At 39.4% G+C, this 17,361-nt stretch overlaps 1 protein-coding gene across 2 annotated transcripts in view; it reads right to left on the bottom strand.

Annotated features, from left to right (window-relative positions):
• The window catches only part of tmeff2a (transmembrane protein with EGF-like and two follistatin-like domains 2a), a 122,962-nt gene that overhangs the window by 11,171 nt on the left and 94,430 nt on the right, over nt 1-17,361 (bottom strand). For both annotated transcript variants that reach the window (XM_044366627.1, XM_044366626.1), the window contains exons 5-6: nt 14,932-15,028; nt 2,133-2,281 (exon numbers count right to left, since the gene is read on the bottom strand). In XM_044366627.1, the coding sequence (XP_044222562.1) occupies nt 2,133-2,281; nt 14,932-15,028 (246 nt within the window). The remainder of the gene's footprint in view (nt 1-2,132; nt 2,282-14,931; nt 15,029-17,361) is intronic.

Here is a 17,361-nt window from a genome sequence, read left to right as displayed (position 1 = left end):
GCCTTTGTCTTCTCCCACATGGATTAATAATATGACACACTTTAAGGATTTAACCACACAGATTAATAAAATAACTTTATCCTTGGAACAGTAGCAAACAAACACTGAACCCAAATAAAAGATACTACACTAAAAAGAACGGATTACCATTCAGTAAAATTATCAATATACATAGCAGGGAAGGCTATGTGGGGGTTTGAGGATTATCTCTGCACACAAAGCCAAAATATGATTATAGTAAAAATATCTGCAATTATGAAATGTGGTTGGAGCTGTAGCTGGAGCGACACATGGAATCACGTTGTCTGTATTTAGCTCTGCAAGCTGCCTCATTTTCCCTCATGGCCTCATTTCACCTTGAAGTGAACACCTGCCCAGACAGAGAGATTGACAGCTTCTGCTGTGTATGTGTGTATGTGTGGAGGTGTTTTTGTGTCTATCACAGTTAAGAGGCCTCATGCAAGAACCACTCGTATGAACAGATTTGTTTTTGGCTGGACTGCAACAGCAGGGCCAGCCCTATAAATGCGAATGTTCGTGACTAACCGAAGGCCACCTAAGCTCGGGACAGCCAAGTATCCCAGAATGCGTTTTGCATTTTGAGCCAAGCTAAAAGCTGTTGTAATTTTTGCTGTAGGACTGTTAATATGTCACTTTATTGAGTTTTAATATTTTTTCAGACGAGAAAGTAACCATTTAGATTCCCAATATGTAGTCAGTTTTTTGGAGATGTTTCACAGCCACTGGCTCAGACCGGCTGGTCATCTCAGCTACTAGCAGCCCGACTCCTGAGATGATCAGCTGGTCGACGTCTGTCATCCCGGGGAGAACATGATCTGATGATCTGATCTGTGCAGCTCTTTGGTGATTTACCTCTGGCTCTATGCAGCATTTTGACATATGATATAATTCCTTTTGGAAGATAAATGTTGGTCTCACAGATGAAATCTAACAATTGTAGCTGCTACATTAGTAAAGTGAAGCTTCATGTTTTTACTGGACAAAACAACAGCACTGCCTCTGTGGCTTTATATGTACAGATATCACCACATTTCAAAAAATATAAATGTATTCAAATGAACAGAATGGTCTATATTAAATTTCGTTTTATTTTTTATTCAGCTACAAAACAGTTTGGATTTTTATTATAGCTACATTACAGAGCGAATAACATCATTTACTGCATCTCTCTCTGTCAAAGAGGTTATTTTTTTGTGAGAAAAAAAGTGTTAGTGGGGCTCTGAGATGAGATTATTTTGCCACAGTACAGTCAGATAGTTGTGTAGAAGCTGAACTGCTGCTGTCAAGTAAGCAAGTTACCTGCTGCTCCAATTGCAGAATTCACCAAGTTCTTAAACTTTTCTCTCTAGTATGTAGTCTTTAGTAGGAATGGTTCTGTAGATCTGTCATACCAGTCATGAACAGTCTGCCTTAATTTCCTCACACTTGTTTGAATCAAGAATTATAATGCCTTAATCTGAATTTGGAGTTTAATATGATACCAGAATCAACTAATGTGAGGTTTTTTTAGATTCTTATAAGTATATTTTGGCAGAGCAGCTTCTCCATTTCAGTAGCTGCTAGAAAAATTCTCTCACTGCGGACGCTGCATTCCTGCAGGTCCAGTATCATCTACTGTTGTACCTGAAACATCACCTCTAGGCAATGATATCGTCTCTTCTAATATCTCAGTGACTGTAACATCACTTGAGAACCTCCCATTATCATCGAACTTCATGTCAAAGCATTCCCTCTTTATTTCAGTCACATTACAGTGCTGCTCTGATGACATGTCGCTGGCAGCTGTGTTATTTCCTAATTGTTTCGGGTCTCCTACTCCTCAATTTGCAATGTTTTTCTGTGCTGATTTCTGACAGTAGGACTGAAATTCTTCTTTTTATTCCTTGGTAACATTTTAGAGAATGAAATGGACAGGAACAGGTCGACTTATATGACAATTTTAAGGGCACTGATTACAGAAATCTCACACCCACTCATGAACAGGTGGCATTCATCAGGCTGAACCGAGCACTTTACAACAAATTTGTGCAATTAAGAGAGTTTGTCAAAGCTCACAGGATAAGAATATCGCATGTGATAATGTAATATATACTGTATGTGTTGTATCTGACCTTGGCAATGGCCCAGGTACTTGACCTCGATGCGTTCCTGCTTCTGACAGGACGCCTCCTTCACCTGGCAGGGGTTGTCATAGGAACGGCCGTCTGAGGCGCACACCGGGTTGAAGCTGATGTGGGTGCAGTCAATGTTGCAAACACACCTGCAGAACAAGACGTCATGTTACAGAACAATTCTTTCTATGAAAGTAAACTTCCTAGCGCTTCATTTATTATCTATGTCAAAATGCAAAATAAATGATATTTGAAATATTTAGGAAAATGACAGCATCTTTATAAACACTGTGGGTTTGACTGCAGGAAACACAGACCCAAATTCATTCAGGGATTAAAAATGAGAAAAAAAAAAAAAAACAGTCAAGCTTGCACTCAGCCAGGATGTTGGACCATGCATAGTAATCCTGTTCAAATTGGGTTTTGGCACATTCAATTTGTCACAATAGCAAATAGATTTAACTTCGCAAAAGGAGACAGGCTGCGCAGAGGGCTTGATTGACAAATTATGTAACATTACAACGGCAGGAAGCAATTACTAATGAAAGAATTGTAGATAAAACTGTACATTTTAGTGTTGCAGAGGAAAGTGTAGCACAAGCACTCACCCATTCTCAACTTCTAAGATATGTATATTTTTTTAGATAACATTGAAAATATCCTAAATGGAAAATAATAACTTATAAGCTAATATTATTACAGTGCATACTGAAACACAATGGAGAAAAATGTCAATGACGATTGCATGGTAATGCTTTAGATTACAGCCTGCAACGTACGGTGCAATTACTCCTTAGTTATGGTGTAATCTTTTGTACTAATGGTGTACCAGTACAATATGTACTAATGCATATATGTAGGTACTTACAGGGGGACGAGATGTGAAATTGTGGAATTATGGAACCTATTCTATTATTACACCTATTAGACCTACTGAACAATAATTGGATATTTGGGAAGAATTCATACTGTAGTTATTTTTTTAACTATGGTGTTCCTATTCCATTATTACAGGGTGCAGTATGACCATAAAACTGAGCAAAAATCTGGACGTTTCAGGGAAGATGAGGTGATGACTTCTGCAGACATCTGATGACTTTACTACCAACAAACAGGCAAACTACAAAGTATAAATCAAATGAGTGACAAAGATTTGGATCGGAAAAACAATAAAGGCAATGCCATAAAGACAATAATAATCCAAGAGTACTATGTTATTTTTTGTACTACAGTTGTGACCTATAACCTTTCACATCAGTGTCATCAGAGTTCATTGCGATTTGAATAGGTACGCTGCATTTACATCAGATGACAGCAGGGGATGACAGAGTGTTTTCTATAAAGAAATGGAAAAGGCTCTCCGCTCGCCCACCCTTCAGGCATATGCTGGTGAGATGAAGGAACATATCTGTTCCCTGCTAACCTACTTTACAGCAAACACATGTACAGTCTGTAATAACCTGAATATATTCATCGGCACAGAACTGTCTGGTTTGTGGCTCATGTCAAATGTAGCGTTAACTGAACAAATTAAAGGTGCTGTTGGAGCGTTAGCTTGATTGTCATTTGTTAGCGACCGGATGTTCACGTCCAAGCTAACGCTGCGTGCCCAGCTGAAATAGAAAAACGTTACCCTGCAGTTTTTACAAGTTAACACTAATGATTGCTCTAATAGAATTTACAACACTACAGGTATGTCAGTACATTCAACGTCATACAGTGTAACACTTGTGGGTTTGTGTCTTGCAGAAGCTGAAACATGTTCAGGTGATTTTATTCACACTAAGCTAATCTGCTACTGCACTGGCTATAAACTTTCAACACATCCTCATTGGAATTTATATTAACTTATGATGACTTTGTTGGCAATTAGTAATATATCAAACATGTCCTGCTGCATTTAGGCTTAAAATTAAAGAAAAAATCACCAACGCTTCTGACTTCATGCCTTATTTGTTGCAAGCTTGTCTCACCAGATAATTGGAAATTAACTTTTCCATTATCATGGTGCTACATATTTGTAATGGTTTGTTGATAAACTAGAAAATAGCTGATTTTAGTCAGCTATATTTCTTGTATAGCCTTATGTAGCCCATTAATATTGTATTTATTCACATCTAGAATGATGATGGCTTTGCAGCCAACCGTTTGATTCTTATGACTTCTCACCAAAGTGGGACACATTATAGCTGTCAGAAATCCAGATATCTCAGACTACAAATTATGGTCAAGAGACTGACACTAAGAGTTTTTCTCTATAAGGTCAACGTATGGCCAAGTGCATCAGTTTCTTTCCCCTCGTCTCAACCTCCACCCTGTCATCTTCGTCAGAAGTTGAAAGGGAGATGAAGCAAGTCAAGAGGAAATGCAAGAAAAACAAAGAAATTCAATGCTATTTGTTCCTCGAAGATTTATAATTTATTTTGAAATAAGAAGTTAAATAAAGGTTTTAAGTTAAGAATGTAATATTTTGTTTTTAATGTGATACAAGGTGTACAATATACAATTAAGATTACAGCCGGCATATCCTGTTGTCACCCTGTAACTACATGTAACAAGGGTGGAATAACCATCACATATGTATAAATCTGTAACTACAGAGAACAATGTGAGAACATGGTAGAACAAACTAAATTACCTGCACAGTTTGCTGTCATAAGAGCATATTAACCATATACTATATGCATTGTGATTGATATGTTTCATCTTGCTATATTTTATTTATTTCCTGAGATGAAAGGAGACCGTGCGAAGAGCTGAATAAAAGGTATGCTTGCACCTTGAGGAGCCGTATTGCTGGTCAAACACATTTTGTCAGGGAGATGACTTTCAACATTTTAATGACTTAACAATTGTCAGCATGTGTTTACACTGAAACACAAGTGAGTGACATCTAGGGCAGGTGAAGTCTGTCCCCTGATGGCAGGCAGAGCCACGAGGCCATAAACGAGCATCCAGTAATGAAGTTTACTGGTGAGCTGAACGACAGCTGAGACAGTCTTCAGAGGCCGACAGTATCCATGACAACACACTGTCCCTTGGACCTTTGTTATAAAGAAAACACACAGATACATGGTAGATATTTAAGTACCCCAAAATTATAAAGGAACAATGTAGTTTGCCTGTTTGTTGGTAATAAGGTCATTTTGAAATAAAATCATATCTGATTTATTAAGTTCTGCAGAAGTCATCACTCCATCTTCCCAGTTTAATGGTCTTATTGTACCCTGTAATAATAGGTACCCAGTAGTTAAATAATAACTACAGTATAAATTCTCTGTAGATCCCAAAATGTTATCCCCTTATTCCATAACTTCACATCTTGTTCCCCACATACATCGGTTTGTACTATACCAGTACACTGTTAGTACACCGTAACTCCGAAGTAATTACACTGTACGTTGTGGGCTGTAATCTCAATAGTTATCGATTGTGTTTTTTCTGGTATTACAGCATGTCTTCATAATGTCCTTCAACAAAACCCACTCAGCTGAAAAAATCTAAAATTATCTTGACGAAGGTGAGCACAACTGCAGTCCGGAGTCTTGTCTGGTGTATCACTGTCACATTTGAGCACAAAAGTGTGACCGGCAGTACTTCTGTTGCTCTTACAAGCAAGTTATAATCACTGATAGCCAGATTATCTTTACACATTACACATTACACATTACATTAACTCCTTACAACAGATGATTACCTTAAGTGCCGTATTTCATCGCTGGCAAATAACTGCTTACGTCTGTAATGTTTATGGCTTATAATGCATGTGATGTTTCTCATGTTGTAATTTGATAGTGTTTTATTTTGTCCATGAGGGGGCGCTCTTAGTTATTTGTTGTGGTATGTTTGGAAAAACCATGAGACTATTAGAGCCTGGATATAACTGCAGTAGCGGAGAGCGAAACGTACCACTGAAGTTTAATAAGCTCACTAAAGAATTTAAATACTTCTTTGTTGTATTAGAGTTTGATTTGGAACTTTAAAACATCCATAATCATCCATCCATATTGAATCAGTCACTTCCTTCCATAAAGCTGATATTTCTGGTGTGTTTTTGTTACTTTTATGCATTAATTTCTCTGTGAATCAGGCACTTACTTAATGCTTTTAGCTTGAGCCAATTAAACGAAATTGCTTTTGCGTCACAATTTTGGTGAAATCTGAGTGTGAGACATTCTGTGTTTGTGTGTGTGTGTCTGCTAGGGTTCTTCTGCATTTGTGAAATCTGCACAAACTGGAGGGAGAGAGAGAGAGGGAGAGCACCTGAGTGCATGTGCACATAAGTATGTGTGTGTGTGTATCTGGGTATACGTGTTGTGTGTGATCAAGTGTGTGGCAGGCCTGATCAGCAGAAATTATACCCAGATTGCCTTCCCCAGACAGTTGCTGCTGAGTAGCGCTGAACGCTAGATTCTGTAATTATAAATCTGTCATTATTCTCCCGGCCTTTTCATCTTCCCCTGGTGCCAAGCTCCCAGTAAAGCACAGGCATTCAGCTGTCTTACAGCTGCATTTGCATACACGTCCATGTGAGAGCCCGCCAACACACACACACTCACGCACCACCTCCCCACACACATATACCCACGGACACACACATATAACCAGGCAGACACCATCACAATCAGCCATGATGATTCGTACTGCTGAAAAGAAAGCGTGGCAGTATCAGCTACTGTTGTAATGATGGATCAGCAAAGTAAGAATGATGTGAAGAAAGGCTTCATTATGCATCAGAGATGCAGTTGTATAAAGGCGCGCAATATCAGAAATCCCACATGACACTGAAGGTATGAATGGCCTGCTACTGCAGAGGCTTACAAAATAAAACCGCAACAGCCTGATTTAAAGGGTCAGTTTGTGATTTTTGAATGACAAAAACATATTTTCTCTGTTACCCGTAGACAATCTGTAGCCATGCAAATTGTTCTTTATCTGCTGAGGTTTCAAGATATCCACCTCGAGACTTCGCTGTCAACAGTTTTCACTGGAAATGCAGAAAACGTCCCCAAAGAAAACTGTCGACAGTCATGTTCTGTGTATCATCCAGAGTCACGAGGATACTGTTTCATTTTTCAATGCTGTGAGCACCACAAATGAGTTTCCACCTTCTTCCACTTAGGGGTGTAAAAATTAAGACAAGATGTAAGAGTCACAGATGCACAACCACAGATCTGACACAAATTCTTTGTGACATCATTATTTTTGGCAACAACTGATATGTCTCTCAATAACTGATCTTTTCAACACACTGTCTCTCTCTCTCTCTCTCTGAGCTCCTGAGCCTCTGGCTCTCCCGTCTCTCTCGCTAGCTATGTTTTCCTACACTGACAGAAATGTAAAACTCATGTACAACACTGCCTGAAATCTTCACATTAAATCTGCAGTCTGCAAAATATCTGTAAAAATACCAGCAGTATACATTTTGCTCCTCTTTTAAGAAAGCGACATGTGTCCTGACAGCAACTAATGCTACTTCACACCGGCCCCTAATTTGTCCCAGTTACACCTTTATAGTATTATTTAAATGAACAAATTTAGATGGATGACACTGACCTGGGAACAGAGGTATAAGATTTGAATTAAAAATGCATTCCTCATTGGCTTACATGTTTCCCTGCCCGTGATAGTAACTGTTGATGTGGCAGTATTTGAATTAATAATTGTGAAAATGATGATCTCTTGTAGTTACTTACAGTCACAAATATACAAGTAATAATATCAAATCCCACTGAATCCCAGGCGTTGAATCGCAGTATATCATACTGTTACACATATACCTGTGTTGTTTTTATGTTGGATCATAAATCATGTATCTCCATGAGTGTCTGGGAAGGATAGATACATATATTTCTATCAGGGGCGAAGGCAGATATTCCACAAGTAGAGATCTCAAAACCTCAGCAGATAAAAGCAAACTTATCTTCCACGAATAGATACCGTGGTATCTCGGATATATTTTATATATTCCTTTAAAAATGATAAAACACAGACTATCATTTTTCAAAAGTCACCCTCAAGACAAGATTAGGGCTTGCAATTAGAGTGCCTGCATTATCATAAAAAGTATCTAAATGAATAGTTTAAGCATGAAAGGAGGCAGCAAGTAGAACTGTGTAAAACTAATCAAAGCAAAATCTTCAGAGCTTTTGAGCTAAAAGGAAACTTCCACACTGTAAAAAAAAACAACAAAAAAACAACCCAAAACACTGCACACATGTATTGTATATGCATACATGCCCCTCCTCGAACCTCCCATTGTAGAAGAGCATTCAGAGTCTCGACCATCCCGAGAGGCCGCTGTTTGTCGCTGGCTGATGTCTGGGCTCCATACATTTTTAATGAGGCCTCTCACTTTCTCCACAATAGGCACTATACCACCAGACTGCAGTGCGTCAACACATCCTAATGCTACTCGCACACGCACCCGAACACCCGCAGACAGGCGTGCACAAACAGTCATATACATCCACGAGATAGCGAGTGTGTCATGTGATGAACCTTGGTTTTTTTTTTTCTCTCTCTCACACGAGCCAAATCATTCCTTCACACATTCTGCTGAGAGGTACAGAGGGGTATAGAAGTGTTAAATGAAAGTTTGCGTCGCGTGTGAATGTGTGTACACATCTGAGTGTGTATGACATGTGTGCGGCGTGCGTGAGGACACTTTCTTAGCAGGATGTGTCGTATTGATTAGCTCCCTGAGATTATTTCCCTTAAAGCCCCCCCCGCCTCCCCAGACTGTCTGCTGACTCCCAACTGAAAAGGCCACTTTTCACACACACACACACACACACACACAGCAGCTGAGGCCCCCATATCCACTGACTGCCACGTTGTATACAAATCCCTAGCAGCAAACTTATTGCAACTGAACATAGCATTGATTTTCATAATCCTTAGCTTCAAATTTCACTGTAATCCTTTGAAAAAACTGTGAGGGAGAGGCAAACAGACAGAGGAAGAGAGAGAAAGAAAGAGACAGCGACAGAGAGAACAAATCAGCAATATTAAAGGGGATGTATCATGCGCATTTCCAGGTCTACATTTTTATTCTGGGCCTCTACTGTAATGTCTTTGCATGATTTGCAGTTCAGAAAACCCTTTATTTATCTTATACTGGCACTTTATGCAGCCCCTCAATTCTGCCTCTGTCTGAAACAGGCCGTTTTAGATCCTGTCTCTTTAAGGTACCCATACTGATCAGCCCACACTGATTGGTTAGCTCCTGGAAGCTTAATCTCAGCAGACTTCCACTAGCTTGAGAGGCTACGTAAACAAACAGTAGTAGGATTTCACTTATTTTTCTCGTTCTTTACTTAATGCACAAACAATCTGATGTCATCACCAGGAGGAAGTTGAGGTAACTTTGTAAATCAGATCAGACTGAAGCCCTGGTTTTTTGATTTTCAGGGAGCATTTTTACATATGTTCACCTCAAGTTTTGGTCCTTTGACCATGTTTAAAATAGACATATGACATTATGACAGTATAAAAATAACAGAAAATCTCAAAAAGCATAATATGTCCCCTTTAAAGCAGAAGGAAAAAGGGAAAATGAGAAGAGGGAATAGAGAAGGCCTTGAGAATGAACACACACACACTCTCTATATATATACTGTATATGTATATATAGTGAAATACTGTCGACGTACTAAACAGCATGAGTTCTGTAATGTGCGATGGGCTTCCTGTTGACTTGTGGCGCCCTCCCGCAAGTTACCTTGTGACTTCTCCTCTGTCTGGCTTTTCATTGAATTTCCCTTTTGCTCTCCATAGATCAGACTTCAATAAGGACACAAGTGGCAGCTTTGAAAAGCCCCTCGCTCTATTCTCAGGATGTCTAAACCCAGCGTTCACACAGCAAGTGTCCTACAGCACCTCTCTATGAGTAGCTCACTATCTGCCTTAATTCTATCAACACCGATGTGTGCTATTGATGGGTTTGAAAGCATGGGTTTTTGTGGGTAATTACAGTTTTACACCACAAATGGATCTAAATGGGTTTTCGTGACACTCTATTGATCCTTGAGGGGTAAATTGGTCTTTTTGCCTGCTGCCTGCCTCCAGAGTACAAGGGAAGGGTGGTGTAAGGATAGCAAGGCTCTCTGCCACAGCAGGGTCAAATAACATAGAGTGCAGCCAAAATAGGTTCAACTAACATACAGTATTTTGACCATGTCACTGAGCACTTTTTTTCCCCCCTTATTTGTATGCAGATGGTGAATCATAAATAATGACAAATAGAATCAAAGGAATGTCGTGTTCGAGGTGGGCAGGGTAGGCTGTGATAGCAATTTTCTGGCCGCTCAGTGAAAGTCAGAGCCTCATTTCGAAGCACATTATGAGAATAACCCTTCATCATCACTGGTGTGCTTTCTTTTACGCTGTCAAACTGTATAAAAAATAAAAATCATCAAATCTAACAATGTCTTGTCATAATTGAACTGAAGAACACACTAATGGATTATTCTTCAACGAGGCAGAAACGAATATCGTCGCTGCCGCCGGGAATTGCAGATGCCTCTGGATTTATTTACATTTTCACGAGTAATGAATTCATTGCGTTGCGGTTTTCAGTGTTCTTTGAGTCTTGCATGTACCTCTAAATTGGACTGATTTTTCAGTGATTCAAATACATCTGGTGCTGGGGTCATTTTTCCCTCGAGGGTAAAGCAACTGAGCTAATTAGAGCTTTGTGAGGAGGATCAAGAAAAAAAAAAAGGACATCATCTTCTTGTGCCTGTGCGTGAAATCAGAGACATGTTGCAAGAACAACTTATACTTGGAGATGACTACAAAATATCAGCCTGGTAATGGCTCCATCTGACAGATGTGGGGGGACTAAAATATGCATTGGGCAATTGAAAAAAATTGCTTGTTTTATGCCATGTAGAGTGTCGTAGTGGAAGACAACTGATGCATCTTCTGGGATGCCTCACAATAACGAAAACACTAGAATGGCATTTTTTATGCATTCTTTCCTCTAATTCTAAAACTTCTACAACATCTTCCGTGACGTTGACCCTTAGCAGTAAACAGCACTCTTACACCCACAGCTATAAACACACCAAAGCCAAAGAGGGATGGTGTTATTGGTGCTGTCGAGTGGAAAGGTTAAGTCACTCTCTGGTGACTTACTAATTACCTACAGTATGTTCTTAAGTCATGAAAAACAACAAGCTCTGATTGTTTGAGGTCCAACGCTTAATCTCTCTGTTGCCAGGTTACAGCGAGATTTTATGACTCTGATTATGATCGCCTAATCTGACAAAACGACTCTCTCAAAAGGCAAAACGATCACGTAGTCTGATAACGAAAGAAACCGCTTGAGGGAATAGTTTGATATGCTTATTTTAAACGCTTTTCTTGCTGAGAGTTCGATGAGAAGATTGAATTCACTCTCTGATTTGAGATCTCACAATCTCTGTTCGTTAAAAAAAAAGAGATGATTAGCTTAGCTTAGCATAAAGACTGGAAACAGAGTAAAACAGCTAGCATAGGTCTGCCTAAAGGTAAGAAATCTGCCTACCAGCACCTCTTAAATCCACCAATTAACACATTATATCTTTTCTGTTTAATCCATAAAAAAGTGTAAAAACATCAAGTTGTAGTTTTGGTTTATGTGCTCGACCATTTCCAGTCTTTATGGTAAGGTACAGTGTTGGGCAGTATCACATTGCTCTGTGCCAAACATATCACAATGCTTTGTGTAAAGGCTTACAATTTGAAATTCAGTAATTACAATTACTAAATCATTCATTTATTCAAACCTTTATTTATACTAGGCAGGCTCTCTTTTTCAAGGATGCTCTGATTACAATACAAATATAAAATATATGAAACGATAATTGGCAAACATAAAAAGCAAATATGAACAGATAAGCAATAGGCAATATAAAATATAAGAAACAATAAAAGCAATATATAAAAGCAATAAAACAAATAATATGAAATATATTAAGGCAATAAAAAGCAATCTATGTGCCTAAAAGTTAAAGCTCAATTAAAACATACACATTCACACTGCCTGATGTCAGCTCAAAGAGATTTAAAATGATTAAAGGGGATTAGCTCGTCTAATTTTACTATCTTCTGCAAGTTGTTCCTCTTGTGTGGAGCGTAATCCTAGTAACACTCTGTTACTTTGACATTTGGAGGTTTGTTTGCTGTCTTTCAGGAACTGATGAAGGGTTCGTATCAGAAAAATCCAATAAGCCTGTTTCCAAAAATATGCTTAAAATGATTCCTTTCTTTGACAAACATTAACATCTATGTTGGCTGAAAATAACACAGGCAGGATGGATACATCACTTGCAACTGGCTGGTTATGGAGAAATGAAAAAACAAAACAAAAGTAGAACACAGCTAACATGAGCGAAATGTCTGATGGAATAATGAAGTAAAAGTTATATTGGCTACTTTGAGTTGCACATATCCTAAAGCATCACTTCATACAGAGACTAGAAATTTACACAATAACTTAATTATTTATTGCTCTGTATTGTTTGTATGAAAATAAGAATAATGCATCATTATAAACATATCACTTTCACCTGGTCTTTGATTACAGTCATCTCTCTCCGCTCATTGTTTGATTAACTGACGGTTTGTTTGATTAAAATTAGCTGCTGCCTGATTGGAATAACTTGTCATTTTAATCAAAATGATCCTACTGTATGCCACGCCAGAGGTTGGCTGCTGTTTGATGAAAATTACCTGCTGTTGGGTTGCAATTACCTGTCTGATTATTCACAAGAAACATTCTTATCAAAACTCCTTGGGGCTTTTGAAAGATTAAAGAGTACTTGTAGTTTCCGTTTTAGAATAAGGGACACTGAAATATTCATATGTCTGTTTTTGTCATCTGCTTTTTTTTAATGAGATACATTATTGACTTAGACGGCCTCCCTCTTGTCCATTGTCTTCTTACACACAACATGTGCTTGATTGTCTTTGTTCCTGGTCGTGCTACATATGTTTGAGCTTCCTTTTTCTTTCATGTTTTCCGTTTTGTTTGTGCAGAACATCGAAGGTATGTTGTGCTGTTGTGACCTTATGAATTCTCCCTTTGGGTATTAAAGAATTGCCAATAAATCCATTTCTGTGTTGTTGTAGAATATTAAGGTGCAGTTGTGGGTGTGTGGGTGGCATCAGGAGGAGTGGACTCCAGCTGTTTGGTATTTGGAACAAGATTCAGAATGCATCATGAAGCTGCTCTTTGGCATTACAGTTATTGCACACCAGGGTACATTATCCTTCCATTACATCAAGCTGTTAGATGGAGTCATAGTCTCAGGACAATTTCTAATTTCTACTGGTGCTGCTGGGATTTCTTAGCAGTATTCCTTCCCTTTGTTGATATGAGCTAATCCTTGTTTCACACCAATCCACGGTAGGGATGTGCATCTACATCTCTGAGGGCGATGTGATACGCATCTCGATGCATTGCTGATGATACATTACAGATAGATATGGAGCAACTACCGATGTGATAGAATACGATTCACCCCTATTGCCACGTGGTGCGATTCGACACGGTTGCACAGAGTTTGATTTTATTTCTTAAGCGGACAGAAAATCATAAATTAACTAAAAAAAGTGCCATTTTTAGGTTACATATTTGTTTCTCTTGTACTGCAACTCATTAAGCATCTCATTTATCTTTTTGACCTCTAAAAAAAACACTTGGACCTTTCACAAACAGGCCTTTTCACAAGTCCTTTTGTAGTGTAATAATCTCTGTCTCCAGTTTACATGCATATGCTCCATGACCCAAACAATAAATAGTTTCATAATCCCCTCACTCCATCGTGTGGAACAATAATTCTAGAGTACAAGTTCCACCTGGAACGTTTTGGGAGTGCACCACTCAGCTGTAGCATGTAGCATGTAGCATGCTCATGGCATCCACTAGAGATGAGCGAGGCGGTGCCCTTTAGAGGGGAGGAATCAATCTAAATATCAAATTATTGGTCACATTTCTAAATAATAAAGGCACAGGGCCTCTGCTAGTAATTAAATATAAATATATTGGATTTTTCCAATGCAAAGATGATAGAAACGATGCCTCATGAGCTCATCCAAAATTGTATCACGCACTTTTTTAATTGGGGCAATCCATAGTAATGTTGGTTCATTTATGATTAATTCATGCTGTAGAGTGCAAATACAATGCTGCTATATTGTCTGGTGCTGGAAAACAGTTCACCGGTTCCATCTAATTGAGCTCTGGACCAACATGTTCATTGTGTACGCCTGAGGATGTTTTTAGTGGTACCTCCTTGCTAATGCAATCAGAGGAGCTGATAACCTGCATCCATCTCATCTGCAAGAAATGGTTAAATTTATAACAAACGTTATTTTCTCTCTGAACTAGTTTTCCTTGTGTGAGTTGAAGTCATTTTTGGCCTGACATTGTCAAGTCCTGTAAGGATAGTAATTGGATTTCCAGAATAAGCGAAAATCTCCTTTCTCTCTGCGCTCTGCTCTAGTAATTGAGGTTAAATGAAATGGTCAACCATGCACTAAACCTCAGTGGGTGTTCAGCGGTGGGTGTGTGCAGTATAAAGAAGATTTCTAATCTAAATTCTGAGTGTTCAAACTTACTACTGCTTCAAATTACAGAGACAGGGGGGCATTTTTTTTTTTTTGAAAGGAAATGTTAAGAAGGTATCAAGATGGAGTCTAGCTGTGCGAGTCAACTGGTGTCACAAGGCTTTGACAACAATTCATCGAACATGCTGATACATTTGTGTGTGTATGTGTGTGTCTTTGTGTGTGTGGTTGCAAAACTCACCAAACATCCTCTGCATCCACATCGCACTCAGCCCCAAACTGGCAAATGTCACAGGTGGACGTTTCCTTCTGCCCTGCCTCAGCTGAGCCCTCTCCTCCTAAAAGTGACAGAAAAAGACACACAGAGAGAGAGAAAGCATTTAATATCTTTTTAAAAAAAAAAAATCAAAGAATTCAGAATTCTTACCACACCTCCTGTCTTTAATTATATTTGTCTAAAACCTACACGGTTCATTCAGAGGGTGTGCAAACCTGGAGCAAAGCCCCGTAACAATACACCTCTCACAGAGCAAAATGACCGTGAGAAATCAGCCTCGCACAACCCAAGTGCATTTACATTCGGCCATATCCCGCCATAATCCGACCGAAGCTATCTCCTTCATCCGTTCACTCTTACCCCCTCCACCCTCCTCTACTCCCTCCCCAACTCTCCTTGCCTCACTCTCATCTATCACTCTCAAATCCCTGCTGATCTTTTTGGAGTCCCTCTTTTATTCCATCGTGCTGATTTTCTCGCGCTGTGAGTGTGACGACTCCTTGGCGGCGGTGTGGGTACTGGCGTCAGGCTTATGGCGGCTTCATCACGCCTCATGAACGGCCATGGGGGAGAAGCGGGGGGGAGGGGGGGGAGGAAAAAAAAAGCAATCTGGCCAATCTCAAATTGCATTCTCCTACCATAGAGGGCTCCTCCAGTCTCTGCACGCTTTCGCTCTTCTTCTGTTTCCCCTCGGCCCTCTTCTCCATTAGACAAGCTCTATTTTTAAACTTACTAAGGCCCGTGAGGACAACTTCGGAAAAGAAGATGAAGAGGTGGAATTTGGCATCATTTCCCCATGTCATATCTTTAATCTCCCTGACGCACACGCACATGCACAGACAGCCACACTGCAGCCACCATGCATTGCTCCCTCGAGTCGCCTCTTTCATTTTCCCCTCTGAAACTTTTGTTATTTCTTGTGATCCCTTGCGACATGCCGGATGAATTGGAAAGAACTCCGGTGGAGAGGTGTAACCTGATTTTCCGCCATCAAGCTTAAGTTGGGTTTGACTCTTATTTTAAGGTCAAAGTCAGTTAACTTTACTTTGCTTTTCTTCCACTGTGTGTTGAATCTAGTTAGCATGTGATATGCCTCCTCCGTAACTCTCAGTTTGGATTTTGTTGCTGTTGGGTCAGATTATCCCAACAGCTTCATTCGTCTCTTTTGACTGTGTCCAAAAACACAATGCAGCCTACAAGAGTGAAAATTTCCTTTACTGAGGATGTTAAGCTCCTTTCAAACATGCTGCCTTTGCTTTCAATTTTTTTTTTCCTTTTGAAGCTGCGTCTGAAGCTGCAGGTGTTGGAAGGCAGCGATGGCTGTGAGGCAGCATGTCCTCTGAATGTTGAACATTTGCAGTCAGGTGGCGAGATGTGCATTCTGTATTCACATCATTGCTTCGCTTTACCTTCAGGCCACAGGGCTGGAAAGACTACAAGGTGTGAAGCTCTGTTGGTGTGGGGCCCACCAGTGGAGCCCGAACACCAAATAATGTTGGTGAGCACTTCAAAAACCATTTCAAAACATATTCTCACATTTAAATTTAGAATCTAATCTATTTATAGTTAGTTCCAAGAAACTGTTGAATTAACTGTTAAGCCTTTTTACTTTTATTCTTGTGGATAATGTGTAGGCTATGTTTACTTGAGTAATTACAAATTGGCATCTTTTTCTAGTTTGTAACCACCATCATTGAATTGACCACTACTGTCTTCACAGTTTTACAAATGCTTCCAGGAAAAACTTCAAAGGCAATCCGCTACCTTCAACCTTTATTGGAGGTCACTGCACAGCTTATACTATACTTTTCTTTTATGTATCAGTATCATATTATAAGTGCAATGTGTCTGAACACACAGTTCTGGGGAGGTAACGGAGAGAACACACCCACATCTGGATCACCACTCCCAACCTGCCATGGCATCTGATGATTCTGATTGGCTGGAAGATGTGGATTAACGTTAAGTAAGTAGCCGGTATAACTGCCAAACTAATTGTGTGTTTGTTTGTAGGCATGTAAAGTGAGACGTGTCTGTTTTCTTGTAATTTCTTTACTAAGGTGTGCATGCTTTGAGATGTTGCCTTTGAATTTTTCTAGTTTTTAAAAGAGTGAATGGTTTTCTACTAATTTGCTTGGTTATTTCATCTCAGGCTAGTGTCTACACGTGTTTTCTTATTTAATATGTCTTTATTGTGATGTTTGATGTTGATGTTGCAGCAGTTCTCTTAACAATTTTCTCATGTAGCAGACGATAAAAGTAACCTTGAAACTCGATCCTTGACAAACGGTGACACAGGTGTTTGTTTGCAATTCGAGCAATGCGAGTATTAAACTGTAGGCGAGGACGACAACAGTGAAGCTTTAGCTAGAGGGTTAGGGTTAGAGAGGTAGG

This window comes from Thunnus albacares, chromosome 11, assembly GCF_914725855.1.
Source record: "Thunnus albacares chromosome 11, fThuAlb1.1, whole genome shotgun sequence".
NCBI classification, from domain to species: domain Eukaryota; kingdom Metazoa; phylum Chordata; class Actinopteri; order Scombriformes; family Scombridae; genus Thunnus; species Thunnus albacares.
The sequence above is the reverse complement of the archived record's forward strand: the minus strand, read 5'-3'. Positions and strand labels throughout refer to the sequence as shown.